This window comes from Chelonia mydas, chromosome 4 (genome assembly GCF_015237465.2).
Source record: "Chelonia mydas isolate rCheMyd1 chromosome 4, rCheMyd1.pri.v2, whole genome shotgun sequence".
Taxonomy (NCBI): domain Eukaryota; kingdom Metazoa; phylum Chordata; order Testudines; family Cheloniidae; genus Chelonia; species Chelonia mydas.
The window spans coordinates 63,821,340-63,845,363 of record NC_057852.1 but is presented as its reverse complement, the minus strand read 5'-3'; the positions used below and the strand labels follow the sequence as shown (position 1 = coordinate 63,845,363).

The following is a 24,024-nucleotide window of genomic DNA, read 5'->3' as shown; positions in this document are numbered from 1 at the left end:
TTTTTTTTCCCTTTGGGCTTCTGGAAAGCAGGTTTTCAGCTGAAAGCAGTTAGAGGTTTTTTTGGTCTCTGCCTGTGGGCCAGAGCAGAGACAAAAGGGAATTGTCTTTTGTGAGCTGGAGTTTTCTCTACCTAAAGGCAGGGTAGTTAACCTCCTGCAGGGAAATTCACAAGTCTTCACAGACCTGAAGAATTTTTTTTTTTTTTTTTTTTTTTTTACCTAAGAGCAACTAGAGGGGTTTTCTGTCTATTTGCCTGGAGACAAAGGTGTTAGGTTTTGTTGTTTTTTTTTTAAGGATTTTTCTGTAGGCTGACAATCACTATCAGAGAACATAGGTATCCAGTTACAGCACAGCAAAATTTTACAAGCCAAGTTTTTTTTGTTTGTTTTATTCCTAACTCTCGGGTGTAAAGTTAGTTAAAAACAGAGAGGCAAACATGACAGAAACCAAGGCACAACACAAATTGGAGTTAACCAGACTGGAGGCAGCGAACGAGGCAGAAAAAGCCCTAGAGGCTGCCCAGAGGAGAGCTATGGAGGCAAAGGACAAAGAAATGGAGGCAGCGAAAGAGGCAGAAAAACCCCTAGAGGCTGCCCACAGGAGAGCTATGGAGGCAAAGGACAAAGAAATGGAGGCAGCGAAAGAGGCAGAAAAAAACCAAGAGGATGCCCAAAAGAGAGCTATGGAGGTAGAAAAGAACCAAGAGGCTGCTCACAGGAGAGCTATAGGGGCAAAGGAAAAAGAGAGGAAGCATGAACTGGAGATGGAGAAGGTAAGGGCTGAGCAGAATTTACTGGATAACCCTAACAATCCTTCCCCAACCATCCACAAATGGGAGCGACTATGTCCACAGTATGATGAATCCAGTGATATTGCTGAATATTTTCTCACCTTTGAGAGACTGTGCACTCTCCATAAAATTCCTGAAGCTCACAAGATGACCACATTGGTCACAAAATTGACTGGAAGAGCTCTGGACATATTCAATAAGATGCCTATTGATGAGGCTTCTGACTATAATAAGTTCAAGGATTTGGTTTTAAAGCAATTTCAAATTACACCTTAAACTTAGAGTAAAATTTCGAACCCTTAAGAGAGGGCCTGGACTAAGTAATGTGGCTTTTCTAAACCAGATGAAGGATCTGTTAAATAAATAGGTCCAAGGAACGGGTGTTACTAGCTTTAACGGAATGTGTGATTTGATAGCTCAGGAGAAATTCCTGAATATGTCCAAGGAGGAAATAAAACAGTGTTTATGGGATAAGGAAATGGACTCAGCAGAAAGTCTTGCTTCTTATGCTGATCGATACGAGCAGTCCCAGACTGCCAGAGAGGCGGGGCAAGCTGGAAAAAAACAGGTGGAGGGAGGAGAGAGGAACAAAACTGGTTGCAGCTAGAGCGGATACCAAAAGAGACAACCTCAGACCACAGCCTACTACCGGGGGCAGCCCAAGGCCCCAACTACCCCCCCAAGGAACCCTCCAGAGTTTATCGTCCTGCCACACCATTCTCCAGCAACCCACCTCGCCCCAGTGACCTGTCAGCTGGACAATGTTTTAAATGTAATGAGCCGGGGCACGTAAAGGCCAGCTACCCCTAGAACCCCAACAGATTACAGTTCATTGCACCGGAATCACACCAGAGGTCCTCAGGCCCAGATGCCTCCCAGATACCCTCGGAGTGGAGGGAAACTGAGTGTGGGCGGGAAGAAGGTCACAGCGTGGAGGGACACCGGAGCACAAGTGTCGGCTATCCATGCTTCCTTAGTGGACCCCAATTTCATCAACCCAGAGATCCAAGTGACGATTCAACCCTTCAAGTCAAACTCTTTTGACTTGCCTACAGCCGAGTTGCTGGTCCAGTACAAGGGCTGGTCAGGAACGTGGACTTTTGCAGTCTATGATGATTATCCCATCCCCATGCTGTTGGGGGAAGACTTGGCTAATCATGTGAAGCGGGCCAAGAGGGTGGGAATGGTCACCCGCAGCCAGGCTAAGCAAGCTGTCACGTCTAGCTCTGTTCCGGAAACTTCAACCAGGACCTGGTAAGAGGTGATGGACGCGGACCCTATGCCAACGTCTGCAACAGCAGTAGCAGATCCAGTCCCAGAGACCCAGACAGAGCCAGTCCCAGAACCAGAAGCAGCTGATAACCCGACACAAGAGGCTCAACTGGAGCCTGAACCCCAACATAGTGCACCAGCGGAGAGCAGTTCACAGTCAACGGAAACAGCCCCATCCCCTACATCGCTTCCAGAGGGACCAAGCCTAGGTCCACAATCCAATGAGGAACTGATGTCTCCAGCATCAAGGGAACAGTTCCAGACCGAACAGGAAGCAGATGAAAGCCTCCAAAGAGCTTGGATGGCGGCACGGAGCAACCCACCGCCTCTCAGCTCTTCTAATCGATCCAGGTTTGTTGTAGAAAGAGGACTTTTATACAAGGAAACTCTTTCTGGTGGACATCAGGAAGACTGGAATCCTCAGAGACAGTTTGTAGTTCCAACTAAGTACCGGGTAAAGCTCTTGAGCTTAGCCCACGATCATCCTAGTGGCCATGCTGGGGTGAACAGGACCAAAGACTGTTTGGGGAGGTCATTCCGCTGGGAGGGAATGGGCAAGGATGTCTCTACCTATGTCCGGTCTTGTGAGATATGCCAAAGAGTGGGAAAACTCCAAGACCAGGTCAAAACCCCTCTCCAGCCACTCCCCATCATCGAGGTTCCATTTCAGCGAGTAGCTGTGGATATTCTGGGTCCTTTTCCGAAAAAGACACCCAGAGGAAAGCAGTACATACTGACTTTCATGGATTTTGCCACCCAACGGCCGGAAGCAGTAGCTCTAAGCAACACCAGGGCTAAAAGTGTGTGCCAGGCACTAGCAGACATTTTTGCCAGGGTAGGTTGGCCCTCCGACATCCTCACGCATGCAGGAACTAATTTCCTGGCAGGAACTATGGAAAGCCTTTGGGAAGCTCATGGGGTGAATCACTTGGTTGCCACCCCTTACCATCATCAAACAAATGGCCTGGTGGAGCAATTTAATGGGACTTGGGGGCCATGATATGTAAATTCGTAAATGAGCACTCCAGTGATTGGGACGTAGTGTTGCAGCAGTTGCTCTTTGCCTACAGAGCTGTACCACATCCCAGTTTAGGGTTTTCACCATTTGAACTTGTATATGGCCGCGAGGTTAAGGGGCCATTACCGCTGGTGAAGCAGCAATGGGAGAGGTTTACACCTTCTCCAGGAACTAACATTCTGGACTTTGTAACCAACCTACAGAACACCCTCCGAACCTCTTTAGCCCTTGCTAAAGAAAACCTAAAGGATGCTCAAAAAGAGCAAGAAGCCTGGTATGATAAACATGCCAGAGCGCATTCCTTCAAAGTAAGGGACCAGGTCATGGTCTTAAAGGCGCTCCAGGCCCATAAAATGGAAGCATCGTGGGAAGGGCCATTCACGGTCCAGGAGCGCCTGGGAGCTGTTAATTATCTCATAGCATTCCCCACCTCCAACCGAAAGCCTAAGGTGTACCATATTAATTCTCTAAAGCCCTTTTATTCCAGAGAATTAAAGGTTTGTCAGTTTACAGCCCAGGGAGGAGATGACGCTGAGTGGCCTGAAGGTGTCTACTACGAAGGGAAAAGTGCTGGTGGTGTGGAAGAGGTGAACCTCTCCATGACCCTTGGGCGTATGCAGCGACAACAGATCAAGGAGCTGTGCACTAGCTACGCGCCGACGTTCTCAGCTACCCCAGGACTGACTGAACGGGCATACCACTCCATTGACATAGGTAATGCTCACCCAATTCGAACCCAACCTTACCGGGTGTCTCCTCAAGCTAAAACTGCTATAGAACGGGAGATCCAGGATATGCTACAGATGGGGGTAATCTGCCCCTCTGGCAGTGCATGGGCATCTCCAGTGGTTCTAGTTCCCAAACCAGATGGGGAGATATGTTTCTGCGTGGACTACCATAAGCTAAATGCTGTAACTCACCCAGACAACTATCCAATGCCACGCACAGAAGAACTATTAGAGAAACTGGGATGGGCCCAGTTCATCTCTACCTTGGACTTAACCAAGGGGTACTGGCAGGTACCTCTAGATGAGTCCGCCAAGGAAAGGTCAGCCTTCACCACACATGTTGGGCTGTATGAATTTAATGTACTCCCTTTCGGGCTGCGGAATGTACCCGCCACCTTCCAAAGACTTGTAGATGGTCTCCTAGCAGGATTGGGAGAATATGCAGTCGCCTACCTTGACAATGTGGCCATATTTTCGGATTCCTGGGCAGAATACCTGGAACATCTACAAAAAGTCTTCGAGCGCATAAGAGAGGCAGGACTAACTGTTAAGGCTAAGAAGTGTCAAATAGGCCTAAACAGAGTGACTTACCTTGGACACCAGGTGGGTCAAGGAACTATCAACCCCCTACAGGCCAAAGTGGATGCTATCCAAAAGTGGCCTGTCCCAAAGTCAAAGAAACAGGTCCAATCCTTCTTAGGCTTGGCTGGTTATTACAGACGATTTGTACTGCAATACAGCCAAATCGCCGCCCCATTGACAGACCTAACCAAAAAGAAACAGCCAAATGCCGTTCAGTGGACCGAAGAGTGTCAGAAGGCCTTTAACCAGCTTAAAGCAACACTCCTGTCTGACCCTGTACTAACGGCCCCAGACTTTGACAAACCGTTCCTAGTAACCACAGATGCGTCTGAGTGTGGTGTGGGAGCAGTTTTAATGCAGGAAAGACCGGATCAAGAATTCCACCCTGTAGCATTTCTTAGCAAGAAGCTGTCTGAGAGGGAAAGCAACTGGTCAGTTAGTGAAAAAGAATGTTATGCCATTGTCTACGCCCTGGAAAAAGCTACGCCCATATGTTTGGGGACGGCGTTTCCACCTGCAAACTGACCATGCTGCACTACAGTGGCTTCATACTGCCACGGGAAATAACAAAGAACTTATTCGGTGGAGTTTAGCTCTCCAAGATTTTGATTTCGACATCCAACACATCTCACGAGCTTCTAACAAAGTGGTTGATGCACTCTCCTGTGAAAGTTTCCCAGAATCAATTGGTTAAAATCGCCCTTGAGATGTGGAAAATATTGTTAGTCTTTATACACTTGGTAGTATATTTAGAGGTGCATGTGTCTTATTAACTCTGTTTTCTCCTAGAGCTCCAGGAAGAAATCACAGCCAGCATTTCACCCTATCTGTGATTTGGGGGGGGGGGGGCGTATCATAAATACAAAAGGGAAGGGTAAACACCTTTAAAATCCCTCCTGGCCAGAGGAAAACCCTTTACAGGTGAAAGGGTTTAAGAAGCTAGGATAACCTTGCTGGCACCTGACCAAAATGACCAATGAGGAGACAAGATACTTTCAAAGCTGGAGGGGGGGGGAGAAACAAAGGTTCTCTCTGTCTGTGTGTGTGGTTTTTTTTGGTTTTTTTTTTTGCCAGGAACAGAAAAGGAATGGAGCCTTAGAACTTAGTAAGTAATCTAGCTAGATATGCGTTAGATTCTATTTTGTTTAAATGGCTGTTAAAATAAGCTGTGCTGAATGGAATGTATGTTCCTGTTTTTGGGTCTTTTTGTAACTTAAGGTTTTGCCTAGAGGCATTCTCTATGTTTTGAATCGGATTACCCTGTAAGGTATTTACCATCCTGATTTTACATAGGTGATTCTTTTTTTTTTTCTTCAATTAAAATTCTTCTTTTAAGAACCTGATTGCTTTTACCATTGTTCTTAAGATCCAAGGGCTTGGGTCTGTGTTCACCTATGCAAATTGGTGAAGATTTTTTATCAGGGCTTCCCCAGGAAAGGGGGTGTAGGGTTTGGGAGGATTTTGGGGGGAAGACGTTTCCAAGCATGCTCTTTCCCTGTTATATATTTGTTAGACGCTTGGTGGTGGCAGCAATAAAGTCCAAGGGCAAAAGGTAAAATAGTTTGTACCTTGGGGAAGTTTTAACCTAAGCTGGTAAAAATAAGCTTAGGGGGTTTTTCATGCAGGTCCCCACATCTGTACCCTACAGTTCCAAGTGGGGAAGGAACCTTGACAGCACTTGAGAAACTCCCATATAGTCTTTAGGAGACTGGAAAAGTGCACAAAAGCAACAGACTTTGCTCTGTGGAATTAGCTGCCTTGTTCTGACTAAATTTAAAAAATTCAGTTACTAGGGGCACAGCCACACTAGAGAGCTTACAGGTGCAGCCGTGTCACTGTGAACTGTCTAATGTAGCTGCTGTAAGTCAATGGGAGACAGCTCTCCCATTAACTACTCCAGCCCCCCATGTGCAGCAGAAAGCTATGTTGGTGGGAGAAGTTCTCCCGCTGACATAGTGCTGTCCACACCAGCGCTTATGTCGGTGTAACTTATGTTGCTCAGCGGGGTGATTTATTTCCTCCCTGCCCCGAGCGACACAAGTTATGCCAACATAAGCTGTAGGATAAACATAGCCTCAATGGCAGGCTTCTAGGGACGTTGCAGAAAAAAACCCCCAACAACAACGAAGTATGCACTTTTTAAAGAGAAATTTAACTTTAAAAAGTCACTTCCGACTGAAAGCTTTTTTTAAAAGCCTACTGTTAAGGTAACACCTAAGGGTAAGTCTATGCAGCAAACAAAACTTCCATAGCAGCAAGTCTCAGAGCCTGAGTCGTCTTACTCAGATTTGCGCTGTATCTATAAATAGCAGTGTGGACGTTCCTGCTCGGGTTGGAGCCTGGGCTCTGAGACCCTCCTTCCTCACCAGTTTTCAGAGCCCAGGCTCCAGCTGGAACCCAGAGTGTCTACACTGCTATTTTTAGCCTCACAGCACGAGCCTGAGTCAACTGACCCAGGTTCTGAGACTCCCTGCTGCTGCTGTTTTGTTTGGGGGGATTTTGCTGCATAAATATACCCTAAGATTACTAGAACTGAAAGACTGAAGAAAAGGACCTCACCTATACACAAAAACTAGCACCAACTGAAGTAATTAAAAAAGTTTCTAATTACATGTATAAACAAACAAGTTTTATCTACGGCCTAATTCCCTTTGTATATTTGACAGTATTTTGTGTAGTCAGCTTCACCATTTCCTCAGCATGGGAAGTTCAGCACATGCATAACTGAGTATAGGATAAGGGCCTAACTTTTTATATGGCAGTAGTCACACTGACTAGTCATATGCTTTAAGTCTTTACAGGAACTTCACCTCAGTTTCTCCACTTTCAGGAGATCAAAACAGAAGAGAAAAGCATTTTTAAATAAACCAGGAAGATATGATTGCCAATTTTTGTGGGTTGTACAGAGGGCCATATACAGAACCTGAAAATATTTAGCCACTTTTTAGAAGCTGACTAGATTTCATATTGACGGGGTCCGTTTAAAATCTTTCCCATACTCAGCTGCGTTCAACAGCTCCTGCAGAAGTTATGAGCATTGGCTCCTGCAACAGAGGACTGAGAAAAAAACATTTTTCTAGACCAAAAATGTGGAGAGCAACAGAGCACTTACATATTTTTGAAATGTCGAAGTTTAGATTATAAACTATTTTATGTAAAAGTTCAGAAAAACTGAAGAATTGTGCAATTTTAAAAACTGAACATAGGAATGACTAAACACTTTAAAAATAAAATAAAACACCCCTCTCCTCAACATGTGGAAGGAAAGAAATACAGTTCAGATCCCCAGCATCAGTTTCATATTTGACATACTACAAATTCTACTTAAACATTTAAGCAGACATTTGTGAATTCAACACAAAGGTATCATCTTTAGTCATTGATGCAAATCTATATATAGATCTGCATCTATGTGTTAACGTTACCTGGTACTTTGGAAGCTGGTCCTTGACATGCTGTGTACAGCCCACTGATGAACTGTGGGAAGAAATACTATTGGTCCCATTGCTTGCTTGGCAGCACTTGGCAGAAGCCTTTCCTGGAGCATCCTCTACTATTTTCTGTGTCAGAAAAGGTTGATGATGAAAGTAAGTTTAACAAACATGAAGATTTCTGTTTCTAGCTGCACCCTAGTGATCTCAGAAGAGTTTTATTAAGAACATACTGGAGCAAAAGAATAAATTTTGAAAGATTTTATTTCTGGGTTTAAATAAATAAATAAATCCAAGTAACTTTGACTTTTCAAGAGAAAGGAAAGTGATGCCCAGGAGAACAGAAGTGTAGGATTATTCTTGAACTTAAGTCTACCAATGAATTAAGTTTTTGGTTATAGAAATACATGGCACACACTGTATATAAATACTCCGCTTTTTCAATCATCGTGATCCTGGTCAAAGTAATTTGTTACAAATTTATCCGCAGCAAATGGGTCTTTTTTTCCTGTGAGCATACATTTCATGAGCTGCAGTGAGCTGCAATCTATAACATAATTTGCTAACATTTATGCAAATAAATCTCATTTTATGAGCTGCTTTCTACGGATAGTGTGTGGTCAGTCTCTTAGATTGCATGGTATTGTTTCTGCTTCACAAATTAACAGCAGATTTCTTCAACAGAAGAACAGCCAGAAAAACACAAATAGAGAATAATTGGTAGGAATATTAGAATGAATAATCCTTTGTGTATAAATTTAAGAATAAACCACTGGCTGTCTGAATATTTAGTGTGTAATATTCACCTGTCAAAAACTGCATTGCCAACTCCCCAAGTTTACTCTCAACTCACTGTTTGTATTATTTGACTCCCTCTACTACGCAGTTTTTACTACAAAAAGACTCTTAACCTTTCAACAATTGCATGCTGTTTACATGGATAACATTTACCACAATGTTACTAAGAAAAGAAGCATTTAGCCCTCTTTGAATAAACTTAAAAATAGAAGTTCTTGCATGCAGAGTTGCCAATTTAAAAACAATATTTTTGTTTAAAAAACAAACGTTCACATAAACCCCTTTTAGCTAGCCATCAAAAGGGCTAGTTTGCCTAGAATAAATGCTGGCAAAGCGTGTGTTTGGCTATATCTATGCTAGGAGCGGGGGATGTGAAATATCGTGCTCTTGTAGAAATCTCTGTGGTAGCTCTCATCAAGCTAGCATGCTAAAAACAGTAGTGTAGCTAGGGTAGCATGAGCAACAGTGAGCAGCAGCATGGACTAACCACCTTGAGCCCACACCCCTGAGGTTCAGGCAGGTTTGTGCTCAGGATGGCTAGACCATGCTGCTGTTTGCTGCCCCAACTACACAATTATTTTTAGAGGGCTAGCTCGATGACAGCTAGAGTGGGTATGTCTCTACAAGCTGGGAATCACACCTCCAGCTGCAAGTGTAGACATACTCTTTGAAATTTTTTCATTCTCTTAAACTGTTAGCATTGCAACCCCCAATGCAGATAGAGGAAGAAGGATTGCTAGGAAGAGATGGGATCCACCTAATGAAGAGAGGAAACATCTTCACAGACAGGCTTGCTAACCTCGTGCAGAGGGCTTTAAACTAGGTTTACCGTGGGATTGTCACCTAAGCCCTAAGAGGTAAGTGGGGTAGTGGGATACTGGGAGGAAACACAAGGAGGAGGGTGCAACAGCGGATGCCTCCTGATTCATACTGAGAAAGTAGGGCAATCCGCTAGTTATCTTAGGTGTCTGTACACGAATGCAAGAAGCCTGGGTAACAAGCGGGAAGAATTGGAAGTCCTGGCACAGTGAAGGAACTACGATGTGATTGGAACAACAGAGACTTGGTGGGGTAACTCATATGACTGGAGCACTGTCATGGATGAGTATACACTGTTAAGGAAGGACAAGCGGGGGAGAAAAGGTGGAGGTGAAAAGGCAGGCAGAGGAGACAGGTAGAGGAGACAAGGTGCACTGTATGTAAGAGAGTGGTATGATTGCTCAGAGCTCCAGTATGAAACTGGAGAAAAGCCTGTTGAGAGTCTTTGAATAAGTTTAGAGGCAAGAGCAACAAGGATGATGTCGTGGTGGGATTCTGCTATAGACCACCAGACCAGGAGGATGAGGTAGACAAGGCTTTCTTCGGACAACTAACAGAAGTTTCCAGATCACAGGCCCTGGTTCTCATGGGGTACTTCAATCACCCTGACATCTGCTGGGAGAGCAATACAGCAGTGCACAGACAATCCAGGAAGTTTTTGGGGAGTGTTGGGAACAACTTCGTGGTGCAAGTGCTGGAGGACGCAACTAGGGACCATGCTTCTCTTGACCTGATGCTCACAAACAGGGAAGAACTGGTAGGGGAAGTAGAAGTGAGTGGCAAGTGGGCAGCAGTGACTATGAGAGAGTCCAGCGGAGGGCAACAAAAATTATTAGGGAGCTGGGGCACATGACTTATGAGGAGAGGCTGAGGGAACTGGGGTTATTTAGTCTGCAAAAGAGAAGAGTGAGGGGGGGATTTGATAGCAGCCTTCAACTACCTGAAAGGGGTTCCAAAGACGATGGAGCTTGGCTGTTCTCAGTGGTGGCAGATATTAGGAAACACTATTTCACTAGGAGGGTAGGGAAGCACTGGAATGGGTTACCTAGGGAGATGGTGGAATCTCCTTCCTTAGAGGTTTTTAAGGCCTGGCTTGACAAAGCCCTAGCTGGGATGATTTAATTGGGGATCGGTCCTGCTTTGAGCAGGGGGTTGGACTAGATGACCTCCTGAGGTCTCTTCCAACCCTGATATTCTATGATTCTATAATAAGACATCTCAATCCGGATTTCATTGTATTGGGTACTATACACAAATACTAATGAATCAACAATCTCTGGCACTGCATACATTTAAAAAATGCCAGTGGGGTAACTACATTAATGCACACATGCTTCACTGGTGCAAAGCAGGATTAAGTTGCATCTGTGTAAATTTTGCTTTACACTGATACACTAGGAGTTTGCACTGACATAGTTCTAAAACCAAGAAAATGGGAATTTAAGACATGCTCTTGGGTGGGGCTCGGAGGGAGATGGCAGAGACAATCCAGTAGCGCTCTCATAATTCTAGAGAGCAGAAATAGGTTTGACTATAGCAGCGGCACAAGCCAGCCCTCTAACTATCAATTATAAAACTAACCAGACACGTGTAGAGGATTTTGTTGTTTTTTCTACATGCGGCTAACTGGTCTTTCATATTTTACCACATATTTGCATTCCTTTTGTGCAGCTTTTGCTTGACACTGCATTTATGTAACTGCTGTTTATCTAATTCCCAATGTGACTGTCATTAGGCGGTTATAAATGCACAAATGTTAGTAGTCATGTGCTTGACACAAGCTATTGACAAAAACAGCCTTAATATTAAAAAAGTGTTCCACTCTATGCCACCCACAGGAATAACTAGAATGAAACACATTAAATATACTACAGCACGATTAACCATACATTTCAATACCCTTGTTAATAGCGTGACCAGACAGCAAGTGTGAAAAATCAGGATGGGGTGGGGGTGGGAGTAATAGGAGCCTATATAAGAAAGACCCAAAAATCGGGACATCTGGTCACCCTACTTGTTAATAGAAGATAATCTGCCTAGTTCCCCAGATAAGCAGATTTAAAGGTAAAACTGCCTTAAATCTATCTTATTTGTTTATATGAAGGGGAGAAGCTCCCTAATTCTTTGCTCATTCGGGGCTTGATCCTGTTCTAAACTGAAGTCAAAAGAAGCCAGTCATTGACATATAGCTGCAGGGTTGGGCCCTAGCCTGGAAGTCTGGAAAATGCTGGTGCACCAAGTGTTAACTAGAGCATGTCAACACCATACGTAGTTTCTGATTTGCAATTCTGAATATTTAACTTTAAGTGGCTATTTCAGTGTCTGGTATGAAAATAAGGTGGTATGTCCTATTTGTTATAGGATATTTTTGAAAACAATGGAGAATCTCTCTCTCTAAGAACAATATTTTAAATGGAGATTTATACTTTATAAATTACCCTTTTTGTTTAAAATGTTTATGTCTTTAAGAGGAGCAAAACTTTTTTATATAGTTGTAAATATACCTTCCCATTCTTCTGAAGCAAATGCAACATTGTGTAATCATATATAGCACTGACCTTGATATTGGGGCTCATAACAGAAAAAAAGGGATTAATATAGGCCACACTGACCTATTTACCCTCATAAGTAGATGATCAGTCATGACCATCATGTGTGCCTTACTAATGTGGGTTAAGCCAACATGTGATACTCGTGCAGCTTAATTTAAATACAGTTTCAGATGGCTGTGTTTAAACTTTTTCATGAGAGCCATTTCCACAAAGCACTGCTATTTAAAGTGTACATTATAGCTAGTAATTACACACTGACTGTACCAGTCAACACATTCTGGTCAACAGTGTTAGCTGTAATTTGAAATCTATCCAATAAAACTGTTATATAAAAAAATGGAGTTTCGGAGTAGGTCTATGCTTAACATGCTGCAGCTTCTCCTGTCGGCGTAGTTAATCCACCTCCGTGAGAAGCCCTCACATCAACATAGCACTGTCTACACTGCGGGTTAGGTCAGTGAAACTGTGTTGCTCAGGAGTGTGGGTTTTTCAAACCCCTGAGTGATGTAGTTATACTGATGTAAATGTATAGTGTAGGCCTAGCCTCAGAACTGTAACTGAGTAGAAGAAAAGTACAGCTAACAAGAAAGACATACTCTATGTATCACTTTTGTCTTCTTAATGTCAACTGGACATATTAGAATACCGTTTTAAGTGCAGCCTTGTAGATCCAGATACTGGCAGAGATCAAGCCACACCTTAATTGTACATTTCCTTGTTTTCGCTGGTTTGTCTCACAACATTCAAAATTATGTATTGTCTGCTATTGTCTCAGTCACATGCACATACTCGACTTTACAAAGAGTAACAAAAATGGAGTGGTGACAATTTAAAAAAAAAAAAAAAAAAAGACAGTGACTTTATTGTTTTAACTAAAGAGATCCAAAGGGAAGACAAGTGCATCTGAACACATGCCAGCTCCCAGTGAAATAAGCAGACATCTCTGTGCAACTTGTGTGCAAGAATCAGGCCTAAGAAATGAAAAATGATCAGCTTCAACATATACAAAAGTTGACTGTGTCAGAAAAATACTAAATTAAAAAAGGATCAAGTCCATTCAGCAATGCCTATGAGCAGGGCCTATATTGTTTTATATCAGTCACCATATTTTTTTTTTAAAAGGCAGTAAGCTAAAATGTGTTATTTTAGGCTTTTCGAATGTAGCTGTAACAGGTGTGTCCTGAAAATTTCAAAAAAGTTTTCATCCACAACAAATGCAAGCAAAAACTTCCAAAATAAGAAATGCAGAAATTAGCATAGTTTTTTTTAAATTATTTCCATTTGGGGCCAGAGAACAAAAAAGAATCAAAGGACAGACGCTTATTAGTGTTTCATACCTGAGCTGCTGCCTCATCAACTTTGCGGACTGCTTTGGAATCAAACAAGACCTGTCTGCCTCTTCTCTCACAATCCTGGTAAACTATCAGGCGGATTTCATTCAAGTCAAACTCTGAACAGGACCAGCTGCGGATTGCAAATACAGTCAGAAGTTATGTTGTTATCTCACCAGAGAGCTAACGGACTTGAATAAGTGAAAGAAGTATGTACCATCATTTGGGTCTTTTGCACAGTGGTGGCAGGAACCAAATTGCAAAAAGAAAAGGAGTACTTGTGGCACCTTAGAGACTAACCAATTTATTTGAGCATAAGCTTTCGTGAGCTACAGCTCACTTCATCGGATGCATACTGTGGAAAGTACAGAAGACGTTTTTATACACACAAACCATGAAAAAATGGGTGATCATCACTACAAAAGGTTTTCTCTCCCCCCACCCCGCTCTCCTGCTGGTAATAGCTTATGTAAAGTGATCACTCTCCTTACAATGTGTATGACAATCAAGGTGGGCCAATTCCAGCACAAATCCAGGTTTTCTTCCCCCCACCCACACAAACCCACTCTCCTGTTGGTAACCAAATTGAAATTTCAACAGCATCTGAAGAAGATTTCATGAAAGTGCTGAGTGAGCACCCATGTTTTGACAATGAAAAAGCCATGTTATTACAACCAAGTACATTTAGGGAGGCAGCGCAGTTATAGTGGAAACAGCGCAGTCTTCCCTGCAAGGATTTTTAAAATCCCTCTTTATTGACTGCTGTGCTATTTATGTATTGTCAGAGCTGAATTATCCTCATACACTAAAGGAAGACTCTAAAAGAGGGAAGTCCTTTCAAGGCAGTAATATTTCCTGTGGTATTAAAAAAACCTAAGAGCTAAAAACTATGCCACCAGCACTAAAAGGAAATTAACAGAGTAAAAACATGAATAAGGATGTGGCAACCAGGGTCCTCAAAACCCAGATAGCTACCACAGGCACGGGAGCTTTAAACTTCTTTTGAAGGGGGAGGAGACACCCCGCAAGGCCACAAGTCAAGTACTTAACAACTGCATGAAGGGAAAAAATGTGAACAACTATGGTTTTGTAATTAAAAAAGATCAACAGTAGTGCAATGGTCACATTGGAAGGTAAAAGTAGACATTTTAAGGTAGACCCTTTCCAAGGTACCAGAACCCACACTTTTAAAAACAGCACTGAACGTGCACACTTTTACAAATCATGGTTGGGTTCAGCAGGTTTTTCCACTGTGTGCGATCCTTACTTTTGGAGCTTTGCCATCAGAAACGTGGAGGCCCTCAACTGATTGTTGACTGAAATCTAAACGTTTATCTCAAATAAGCATGTGACACAGTCAAACTATTTTTGTCCAAAGTGCAGCAGAACTAAATATTTGTCTCTATTTAAAACACAGTACCGTAGTAAAGGAGCCAAGGTTTTTGCATAGGTTTTACCCACAAAAACCAAACAAGTCCCTCTTCCTTCTGTTCCTTATATTAACATATTAAGGGCCCAGTTTTAAATTCACATGAACTAATAAAATTCCAGGGCTAGATCTTAGAAACTAAGTGAACAAGTTACACCATACAAACAAAAAGCGTTTTCACTAATGCCAGAATATAAATGAGCGATTTAAACACATTTGTTGTATTCCATTAAAAGCTACCTGAACCTGTGCATCAGAAACTGATTTTTGTCAAAAATGTAACACTCATTTGGAGACTATACATAAATATACCACAATCAGACACAGCAATAACTGTGTAGTAGGGTAAAGGAATGCATATGGCTGATAACTGCACTGACACCAAGACAAGAACTCTTTGTGCTAGTCATTAGGATACCAATAATGAAACCTATGTATAATTAACAAGTCTCAGTAATGCTTAAAAACTTGCTAGGCCTTGAATCTGTAAGCTCTGACAGTCAAACCTCTAGGGTTCAAGGAGGTTGCAAACTCTGTGCCCTCAGCCGAGGTTAACCCTCTTACATTAAGAACACACGGTTACAGGCATTCTGATTTCAGAATGACTACTATGGAGAATTACTGATATTTTATGCTTTTTTCAAAGCTCAAAGCTCATAAGTGAAAGAAAGATTTAAGATTAGAAATAGGACACCTTCTTATATTGATTTACTGGTTTTCGACTTTATTCAAAAAATCCTACCACTCTACCAGAAGCACAATCCAAGTGTGAATAAAATTAAGTTGTCACAGACATGATTGGTTTGCTAAATATGTGAAATCAGAGACTATACTCAATTTAATAAAATCTTTAGAAACAACAGGTCATGGATGTGGTAACGATGCTCACTCTGTAATATGGTAACACCCTGTTAAACGGAGAGATCTGAGGACTATATTGCTGTATATCTTTAAACAAAAACTCACTGCTATAATGATCATGCTTTCCTTTTTGATACACACCTATCAAGAATTTTTACAAGTACTATAACTTCCTAACTAAAAAGAGTAGAGAAAAAAAAAAAACCCACCACATTTCTTTGCAAATAATTCTCTCCTCTGAGCACTTTCCCCCCTTCATCTTAGTTGAAAGCTTCTCTTCCTTCACTTTCCCCATGCATCACTGTAATTTCTTGTTACATTATTTATGTAGTTTTGATTAAGCTCTTCAGGGCAAGGCATGTCTGTCAAGCACTATGCACATTTATGGCATTAATAAATCATAATAGGAAAAACTATTTACAAATTAGAGAAGTTCTCAGACAGGAAACTCATACTGAGTTAAGGACGTAAACAAATATCCATTAACATTTGTTGTTTCCCCTTTTTAAAAGTCAGGAAGGCAACCAAAAGAAAGAGACTACTGCAGTCCAAATCTTCTACACTCAGTAACCACAACACTAACCTTAGCTATGCTCCATTGATGCAGATTACCACCCTGAGTCTAACTTTTGGCTATTGCCCAGACACCCACCATTCAAGACATAACTCAGCATAGCCGCCTGTTAACGTCAAACCCACCTGCTCACCAATCAGAGACTAGAGATTTGGCAACCACCTTCCCTACCCCTTTTTTTTGGTAGTATAAACCAGAAACCACTTCTACATGCAGTCAACACAAAACCCTTTTCTAGTCACCCACTCATGTAGGGTAAATAAGGTATCCAGTTCCTAAAGACCTCATGAAGGCTGGCCTGAGATCATATTTCCCATATCCTACTTTCAGCCCCCTAACCTCCACTACTTTCACACATCCTTGCAGAATTGCAGAATAGGCCTGGATCTCTAAATAACTGAGAAAGGCTGGAAGAATGGATGCAGGCTATATCATGCTGTAATATTCCTCATTTTACATTCATATATTCAAGCAGGGAAAATTTAGTTTCATTCATTCAGCAAAGGCTGGGATTCTCCCACTAGTAAGGAGGACAGATAAAGGTAATGGGGGAGAGTTATGGTTGATGCAGGAATCATTCTTATATTAATGTTTCATGAATTAGAGCACTCATTTCTTAATCTACAGAAAAACGTGAAAGTTAAAAAAAACAGTCTAAAAGTGATATGAGTGAAAAGATGTTTACAATCTTAATTTTGTATTAAAAACATGTTTCAAGTAATAGCATTGTTCTCCTCTGAAAATCCCTCTCTGCAATTTCAACTGTAAGCAGTTTTCTTTACTTCTTTTCCCAAACTGTTGTATAATCAAATGCAACAGGGCTTAAACAATCATTGGTGCATCTGATGGGGAGGAAGGTGGAGCGGGGCAAGGCATTCCTTCCTAATCTCTCAGGCAGTCAGCCTACACCTTAGAGTATGGAGGTTTAATTATCTTTCTTAGGTTACATAATAGTTTTCACCTTACATACTGTAAAAAAGTGTTAGTCTCTAAGGTGCCACAAGAACTCGTTTTTACATAAATTGTATAGCTCATGTAAGAAGCTGGAACAATAGATGTGCACTGAAATCTTCTGTCCACAGAGCAGCATAGGTAGCAAAAATGCAAGCTTCTCCATACCAGGCAATGTGCTGAGGTGATGTACCTCAGCTCTGACTTGGATGGACCATATCTAGGGGACAAGAGTACAACTGTTTTTAATAGACATTTTAGTTTATCATATTGCATAACAGAATGTCGAGGCCACATTGATTTCCTACACAGAGTGCCTTTGGAATAGGAATTTTCCTGACTAGGCTCTACTGAAAGGGAAAAAAAAAAAGTATATCCCACAAATAAACAAATCACTAGAAAACAAGAAGTTCATACAATTTCTTTGCTGCTTTAACTTGTCCTCTGTTAAAGGGCCCAATCTTGCAAAGAGCTGAACATCCTCAACTCCTACTGATTTTAACAGGAAAGGAGGAAGACACAACCATGGAAGACCAGGCTTAATTACCCTCTCCCATGAACAGGCCAGAGTCACACAAATAGCTGTTTTGTTTCTGAAGTACTTTAACTTGCTCTTCATGTTTTATCTTGATTCTTTGGACTATTTATTATGTGTTTTCCTAAGTGTACTTTGTCCCAATCCACTGGTATTGCTTAGGCAGGACTTCCAGGTTTGAAAAGGATGCTTCTTTAGCCCTAACCAACTCAAAGAGTTTGATGTTCCTTTCTAATGTTTTTGTTGGTTGGGGTTTTTTTGGGGGGCGGGGGGCTGTCTGCAGTTAAAATAAACCATCTGCTCCTCTAACACAACATTCTTAGATTGCAAGAGGCTCTGATACCAAGGCAATAGGTATTATATGCATGTCTAAGACCACAAAATGATGCTGAAGGCTGTTTTGCTACTAACGATTTTCCTCACTTTTAATGTGTTTTTTACACACACACACACACAGCTTTCAAGAGGTAGGAGTACTAGACAAGCACTAAGTTTTTTTGTTTTTAAGTCTGCCCTTTCAAAGATAGTCACAGTGTTATCATTAGGGGAGTTAACCTGTATGCAATCAAACCTATTTGGCTCTGCTCACTGTTACCCAGTGGAAATCCTACACACCTCACGTATGCTAAAAACTACAACCACTCCACCTCCTGCAGTCCAGACTTCATCCCTAGTTTCTCACCCACTGCCTATCGAGATTCATTATAGGCTCCAGTTCAAAAGTGAACCAAGGAGGAAATCAAAACAGCCCATGGATTTGCCTCAATTTACCTCATGCATTTGGTCTCTTTTTCCAATTCCATCCCTGTTCATTTATAGCTTGCCTCCTCAATTCCTTTCCACATTCTTTCAGAAATCACAGTGCTAATTTGCTGAAAGGGGGACCCAAACTCCTTTAAACAAACAAACAAACATGGAATCTATACATGTTTGATTTTAAATTAAATGTAAAGCTCCTGAAAAGCGCCAAGTTGGCTGCTTTATTTACCCAAAAAACAGGGATAGCATGGCCAGGAACAGTGTAGACTTCCCCATACTGCCCCACCTATTTTAAATGACCAAAGACTCGCATTCAGGTAGCAAGGTAACAGTTTTTGGCCAAAAACTAACGGAGTTGAATTTCAGCTCTATATTCTGTTATCAGCCTGCTGAGGTACTGTGTCCAGTTTCCCTATCCCTGCTATGCTGCACACCAAAAGCAATTAGAATCAATTTGAACTGATAATTTTTAACTCCAGACATTAGCCCGTTAAGAAAATGTTACTTAAGCTTCTGTCAAGCAGATCTCAAATCTTGCATGAGAAGGGACTGCACTGCTTACACAGAATATGCTGAACTGAAAGACGGAACTTCAGAGAACGCCTCTCAAGTCTATTCCACATTGTAATGTTCTGAATTACACGAGGGAAAGGAAGGGGGGCGGAGAATATTTCTTCAACGATCCAGTTTCACACTACAGAAGTGATCCATCCATGATCATAATAAGATCAGATGTCATTCAAATACACATGGAAAACAACACATGGACACACATCCAGTAGTGTCAAATCCTTGTGGAATCCATCACAAGGCACAAGATTCTCACATGACTAGCAATTTTTCCCCCTTCACAAAAACACATAGCTGTATTTCCATCCTGTATTGTCTAGGCTGTTTCATATAATGCACAGCTCCAATACCATGGTGTCTGATGTCAATCATTTCCTACACTTAATGTGCCTTGGAGTCACACACACACAGCTTTGTGCTTAATTGCATTTGATATACACTAGTAATGTTTATATTTAATGTAACTATCAATTGACCAATTTCACCCTTGTTACGAAAGGCAATTTTATGCTCATCTTCACATAAGAGAATTTCCCCCACAACTATAATGACATTTGGCATTGCAGGAATGGTGTACGGTTCGTCCATGTAAATTATAGCGAACTTCTGCTTTGGCGAGTTATCCTCTGATGTTTAAAGCAAGTCTATTTTGTTTAAGGATTTGGTGGAAGAGAAAAACCTACCCACTCCTGCATCACTAATTTCTAAATTGTAGTGGAAAAAATATTCAAAATAGAGAATTTACACTTTTTTCTGAAGTCTTAACAGCATGCTTAAAGGTAATTTCTAATTTTCTATTTGCAACAAACTAAAAAAGTTCTATTAGTCCATTTCAAACCCATTTACAACACAGAAATACTTAGGAAACGGTGATGCTTAAATCAATTTTAAAATACGTTTTCAGTTCCTCTTTAACAGCAATGCATAATACAATCAGGGATCGCTTCAGTAGCTAAATCTGTGTGTGCTCAATTGGAAAATGCAAAGTAGCTATTTTTTGTTGTTGTTTTGTTCAGTTTTAATTGTACTCTTTATTAACACCAGGTCCAGCTGTTTGCAATTACCTAGCTGCTGAAGGGCACAGACATTATACAAGATCCACCAAGTATTATGACTATTTTTTGATACCTGCCTAATACTGATATTGAGTTAACTTTAAGACAGTTGGAACCAAACAAAATAGAGGAGCTGTGATATGCAAAGAGTACACTAGGGTAAACTTCAGGCAAATTAAAAACTGACAGTGGTAAGCAGGAGCAGATCACCCCAGTGTATGGAAAGATGCCAGAACTAATAATTAAGAATTTTAGCAAAAAAAATTCTATGTTCACATGGTTCTCATAGCTTTTCTATAGTTAACATGAGGCTGGCACTCTTCAATATCTGTTTGTGGTAACAAGTAATCCACTCAGGAAAATGAAGGACATGCTTAGAATCTTTTTTTTTTTTTTAATTTTTTCTTTTTTTTTTTTTTTTTTTTTTTTAAAACTAAAAGCTAGCTTGTTCAGAGTGTTTCACCAGGTTTCTTGTTAGCATCAGGTAAAAATGCTAATGCTAAAAATCCTTCACTCTCCCCAAAATAGTGGCAAAGCTGCTTCCTTAAACTTATTCAGATGTCTTCTGCTATACATAAGAGAGGATAACTTGGATATAAGGTGACCTCTTTTGCTTAGGGGAAAATTTAAATTATATTTGCTTTTCACAAGGCTCGATTTGATTTCTTGATGTAGCACTTAGTTACTATATTATTTTCCATGTATGCATTGCTATACCCTGAAGGACAGGATTTTTTTTTTAAATGAACTAGAAGAGCATTCACAGTTGCTTTAGAAAATGTAAAGATAGCTGAAGTGATTCTGAAGATATTAAACAGTTTGAGATACCAATTAAATTCTGCATATTTATTTTAATATTGATCACGTTAAAAATCGAAAAATTCACCCCTTACTGCACTCCAAATGATCATCAGAAAACTGCAAATACTCAGAAGCCTTAAACAGCATATTGTTCTCAGATCATCCATTTTTGCAGGGGTCAACAGAACTCTGATCTCAACGAACAAAGCTTGCAGCTTACCTTCATAATAGCCAGATGTATATTCTGAGATCTATGCATATACTCCAGCTGAACAGCAATTCATTTGTTTAGATTTGAGAAGTATTTCAGTTTGCTTTAAAAACATTATTTTGAGAAGGTACAAACTGATGTTTCAGTGCAGCAAATACTGAACAAGCTGTTGGGCTAGTGATGTCTTCTTAACCTATTTCAACTATACACAATAAGGTAGTTTTTACTTTTAAACCCAGGATGGAGGGGAGAGAGTAACAGAGTTTTGTTGCACGGTAGTGTAAGAAAACAATACAACTTGGAACTGCTTCATAGCTTTCACTCAAGAGTTTTATTAATTGAATAAAAACATCACTAAGAAGTTATAGCAGGACAGTAACCAAACTCAGTATTAATTTATGGCCTGATCTTGGGATTTGTTCCTGGAGATGTTCAGCAACTGAAGCAAACGTCCCCTCATTTCATCCCTTTCTCCCCCCATCCCCTGCAAAATGTTACTGATTGACCCACTGACATGGGGCAGGCAAAGAAGATCAGAAACAGTTTTAGAAGGGGAAGGAAAGTTTGTGCCAGTAGCTGAAACTACACGGTATTATCAAAACTAAATTTCTCTTTCAACTATTGGCATTTAGGACCCAGGTAGCATGCATATACAACTTGTGTTAGAGTGACAAATTTGGTCTGAGTAACCAATGAAGAAGAACTTTGGAGTATTATGGCCCCATTTGGAAAACAGCTTTTCAATTCATTGACTTTATGGCATTTTGGGCACATGGTTATATTTCCAGTAGAATGCAAGCTAGAATACCCAATTACCTCTGAAAATTACATTTTCAAAAAAAGATAACTGGCCTACCTGTTTTGCAGCAATGTATTGACACTGCTTTTACGATCGGTGCTCTGTTCTGGCACAAAAGATTTATCCTTTTTATCTAATCCTGTGTTTGAGATATTATTTCTCAGTGGGCAAGAGGCATTATTACTGTTCCTTGCTCGGTCTGTTTGCCCTCCTGTGTTGTGTGCAGTCTTTGGTGTACCTCCACACATCTTCTTAGTTCAGATGTACTCTCCCAAAGCTTCTTCAAAATACTGAACACTGGCTTAAGAGATATGGCTTTAAGTTAGTTGCTTCAAAATGGCTCAGCATCCAGCAACCATAGACATTTCCTCTCAGAAATTCAACCAAGTCTTTTGTAGCAATCCACTGGGTTTCTTTTTTAAAACAAGAGTAGCATGTTCTGCCAACCAATAATTCAGGAAGACGATTGCATCCAACGTGATGTAGTATTTATTCCAAATTAGACCACCACACGGAACTTTCAAATTTCAAAGCCCATCCAAGATTATCTCCTGCTTCTGTTGCTGGAGATTTTCCACCAAGCCCGGTAAGCAGTCAGCAGATACAGCAGCTAATACTGATTTTAAACTACCTTTGTTTCCTGGTATGAGATTATGTAGCTGGCAATTATTTATTTGGTCACAAGACCAAACCATATGGCCTCTGATAGAAAGAGCATAGTTGTTTTTGCACTGACTTGCCCTTAGCTGCAAGGTTGTTCTAACACTGGCTACAACACCCTCTTAATGGCTCTCATGTGAGCAAGTGTCATCTGACAACTCTTAGCAACCACCTATGGCTCAGCACCATACTTCAAATGCAAATAAAAATCTGTCACCAATACCCTACAGTTATCAGGTAAGGAATGATTAACACCAGCAAACACCCCAGAATTTTTGCACAGTAATGGTTTTACTCTGTAAACAGTCTATATTCATCTAAGACCCTGATACTGCTTAAAAAAAAAAAAAGCAGCTTTTACACAATGGAAGGGAAATCTGTTTACAGAATACAACTGATAGGTAAGACCTGACGAACATGAGGGAGATAACGTTTCACTTTTACACTTGCTTAAAAATATGTCCCTTAAAAAATAAAAGACGGATGTTTTAAATACCAAATAGGAGTTATTAAAAAATGTAGCACAACTAAAAACACTCCCTACCTTTAACAAAAATAAAATAAAAAAAGATTAACATGCACTTGGAGAAACGGGTTTAGAACTAAAACCAGACTTTTGTTTTACAACAAATGGATATTCAATCCCTTCAGCGATGCATGTGTAACACTGACATTGGTGGTCAAACCTTGGACCTCTGGAACTATGTGGATGAGTCTCTACTGCGTGAGCTAAAAAGCCATATGACTGTTAGCTAAGGCTGTAGAGCAGACTCATTAATCTCTAAGTGGTCTCGGTGCCACTAGATGGGACAGAACACCACACCCAGGAGGTGCGTGAATCACACATGCCAAGAGGACATCTTGTTTTCTACAAGCTCAACTGACCTCATCACGGTACAGTATATAATTGTCCCTTCTGCCCTTAAAAAAAGGATTCCACCCAAAAAACCCAAGTACCCCATACAAGATCACCATTTTCTGCTAAAATTTGCTGTAGAGTACTGTCTACACACACGCACCAAAAAGAACAATAAAAGTTTGGAATTTATAAAGCCCTTTTCAGCCACAAAGCTCTTTATAAGGCAAGTATTATCTCCGTCTTACAAATGGGACAACCTAGGCACAAGTAGGTTAAATTACTTGCTCAAGGTCACTCAGCAAGTCCAGGGTAGAGTCAATAGTAAGTTACAGGGTCTCCCAATTCCCAGCTCCAAGCTCAGTCTACTAGATCATAATTGCTCCTGTTCATGCTTGAGAGGAACAAACTACATGTTAACCATGCCCTCCTCAAATCTTCCCAAAATCTTGGGAACCATGCTCCTATTCCTGTCCTTTTCAAGCCGTAGAATGATTCTGGACCACCGTTAACATGTTTAATCCAATCTAAGCCATGTACTAATCGTGCTGAGTGCTACTTGTTTGAAATCTAATTTCACAGCACGGTAGTATTTATTACAGACGAGACCTGACACCACTGAAGAGAAAGAAAATGACTCT

General features: G+C 41.0%; 1 protein-coding gene across 5 annotated transcripts in view; it reads right to left on the bottom strand.

Moving 5' to 3' along the window:
• The window catches only part of FNIP2 (folliculin interacting protein 2), an 87,550-nt gene that overhangs the window by 40,840 nt on the left and 22,686 nt on the right, over window positions 1-24,024 (bottom strand). For 3 of the 5 annotated variants that reach the window (XM_027833463.3, XM_027833464.3, XM_043545914.1), the window contains exons 2-3: window positions 13,329-13,455; window positions 7,817-7,951 (exon numbers count right to left, since the gene is read on the bottom strand). In XM_027833463.3, coding sequence (XP_027689264.2) covers window positions 7,817-7,951; window positions 13,329-13,455 — 262 coding nt within the window. Of the gene's footprint in view, window positions 1-7,816; window positions 7,952-13,328; window positions 13,456-21,924; window positions 23,181-24,024 lie in introns of those variants that run through there. The other 2 variants (XM_007071284.4, XM_027833462.3) reach the window with 2 other exon arrangements.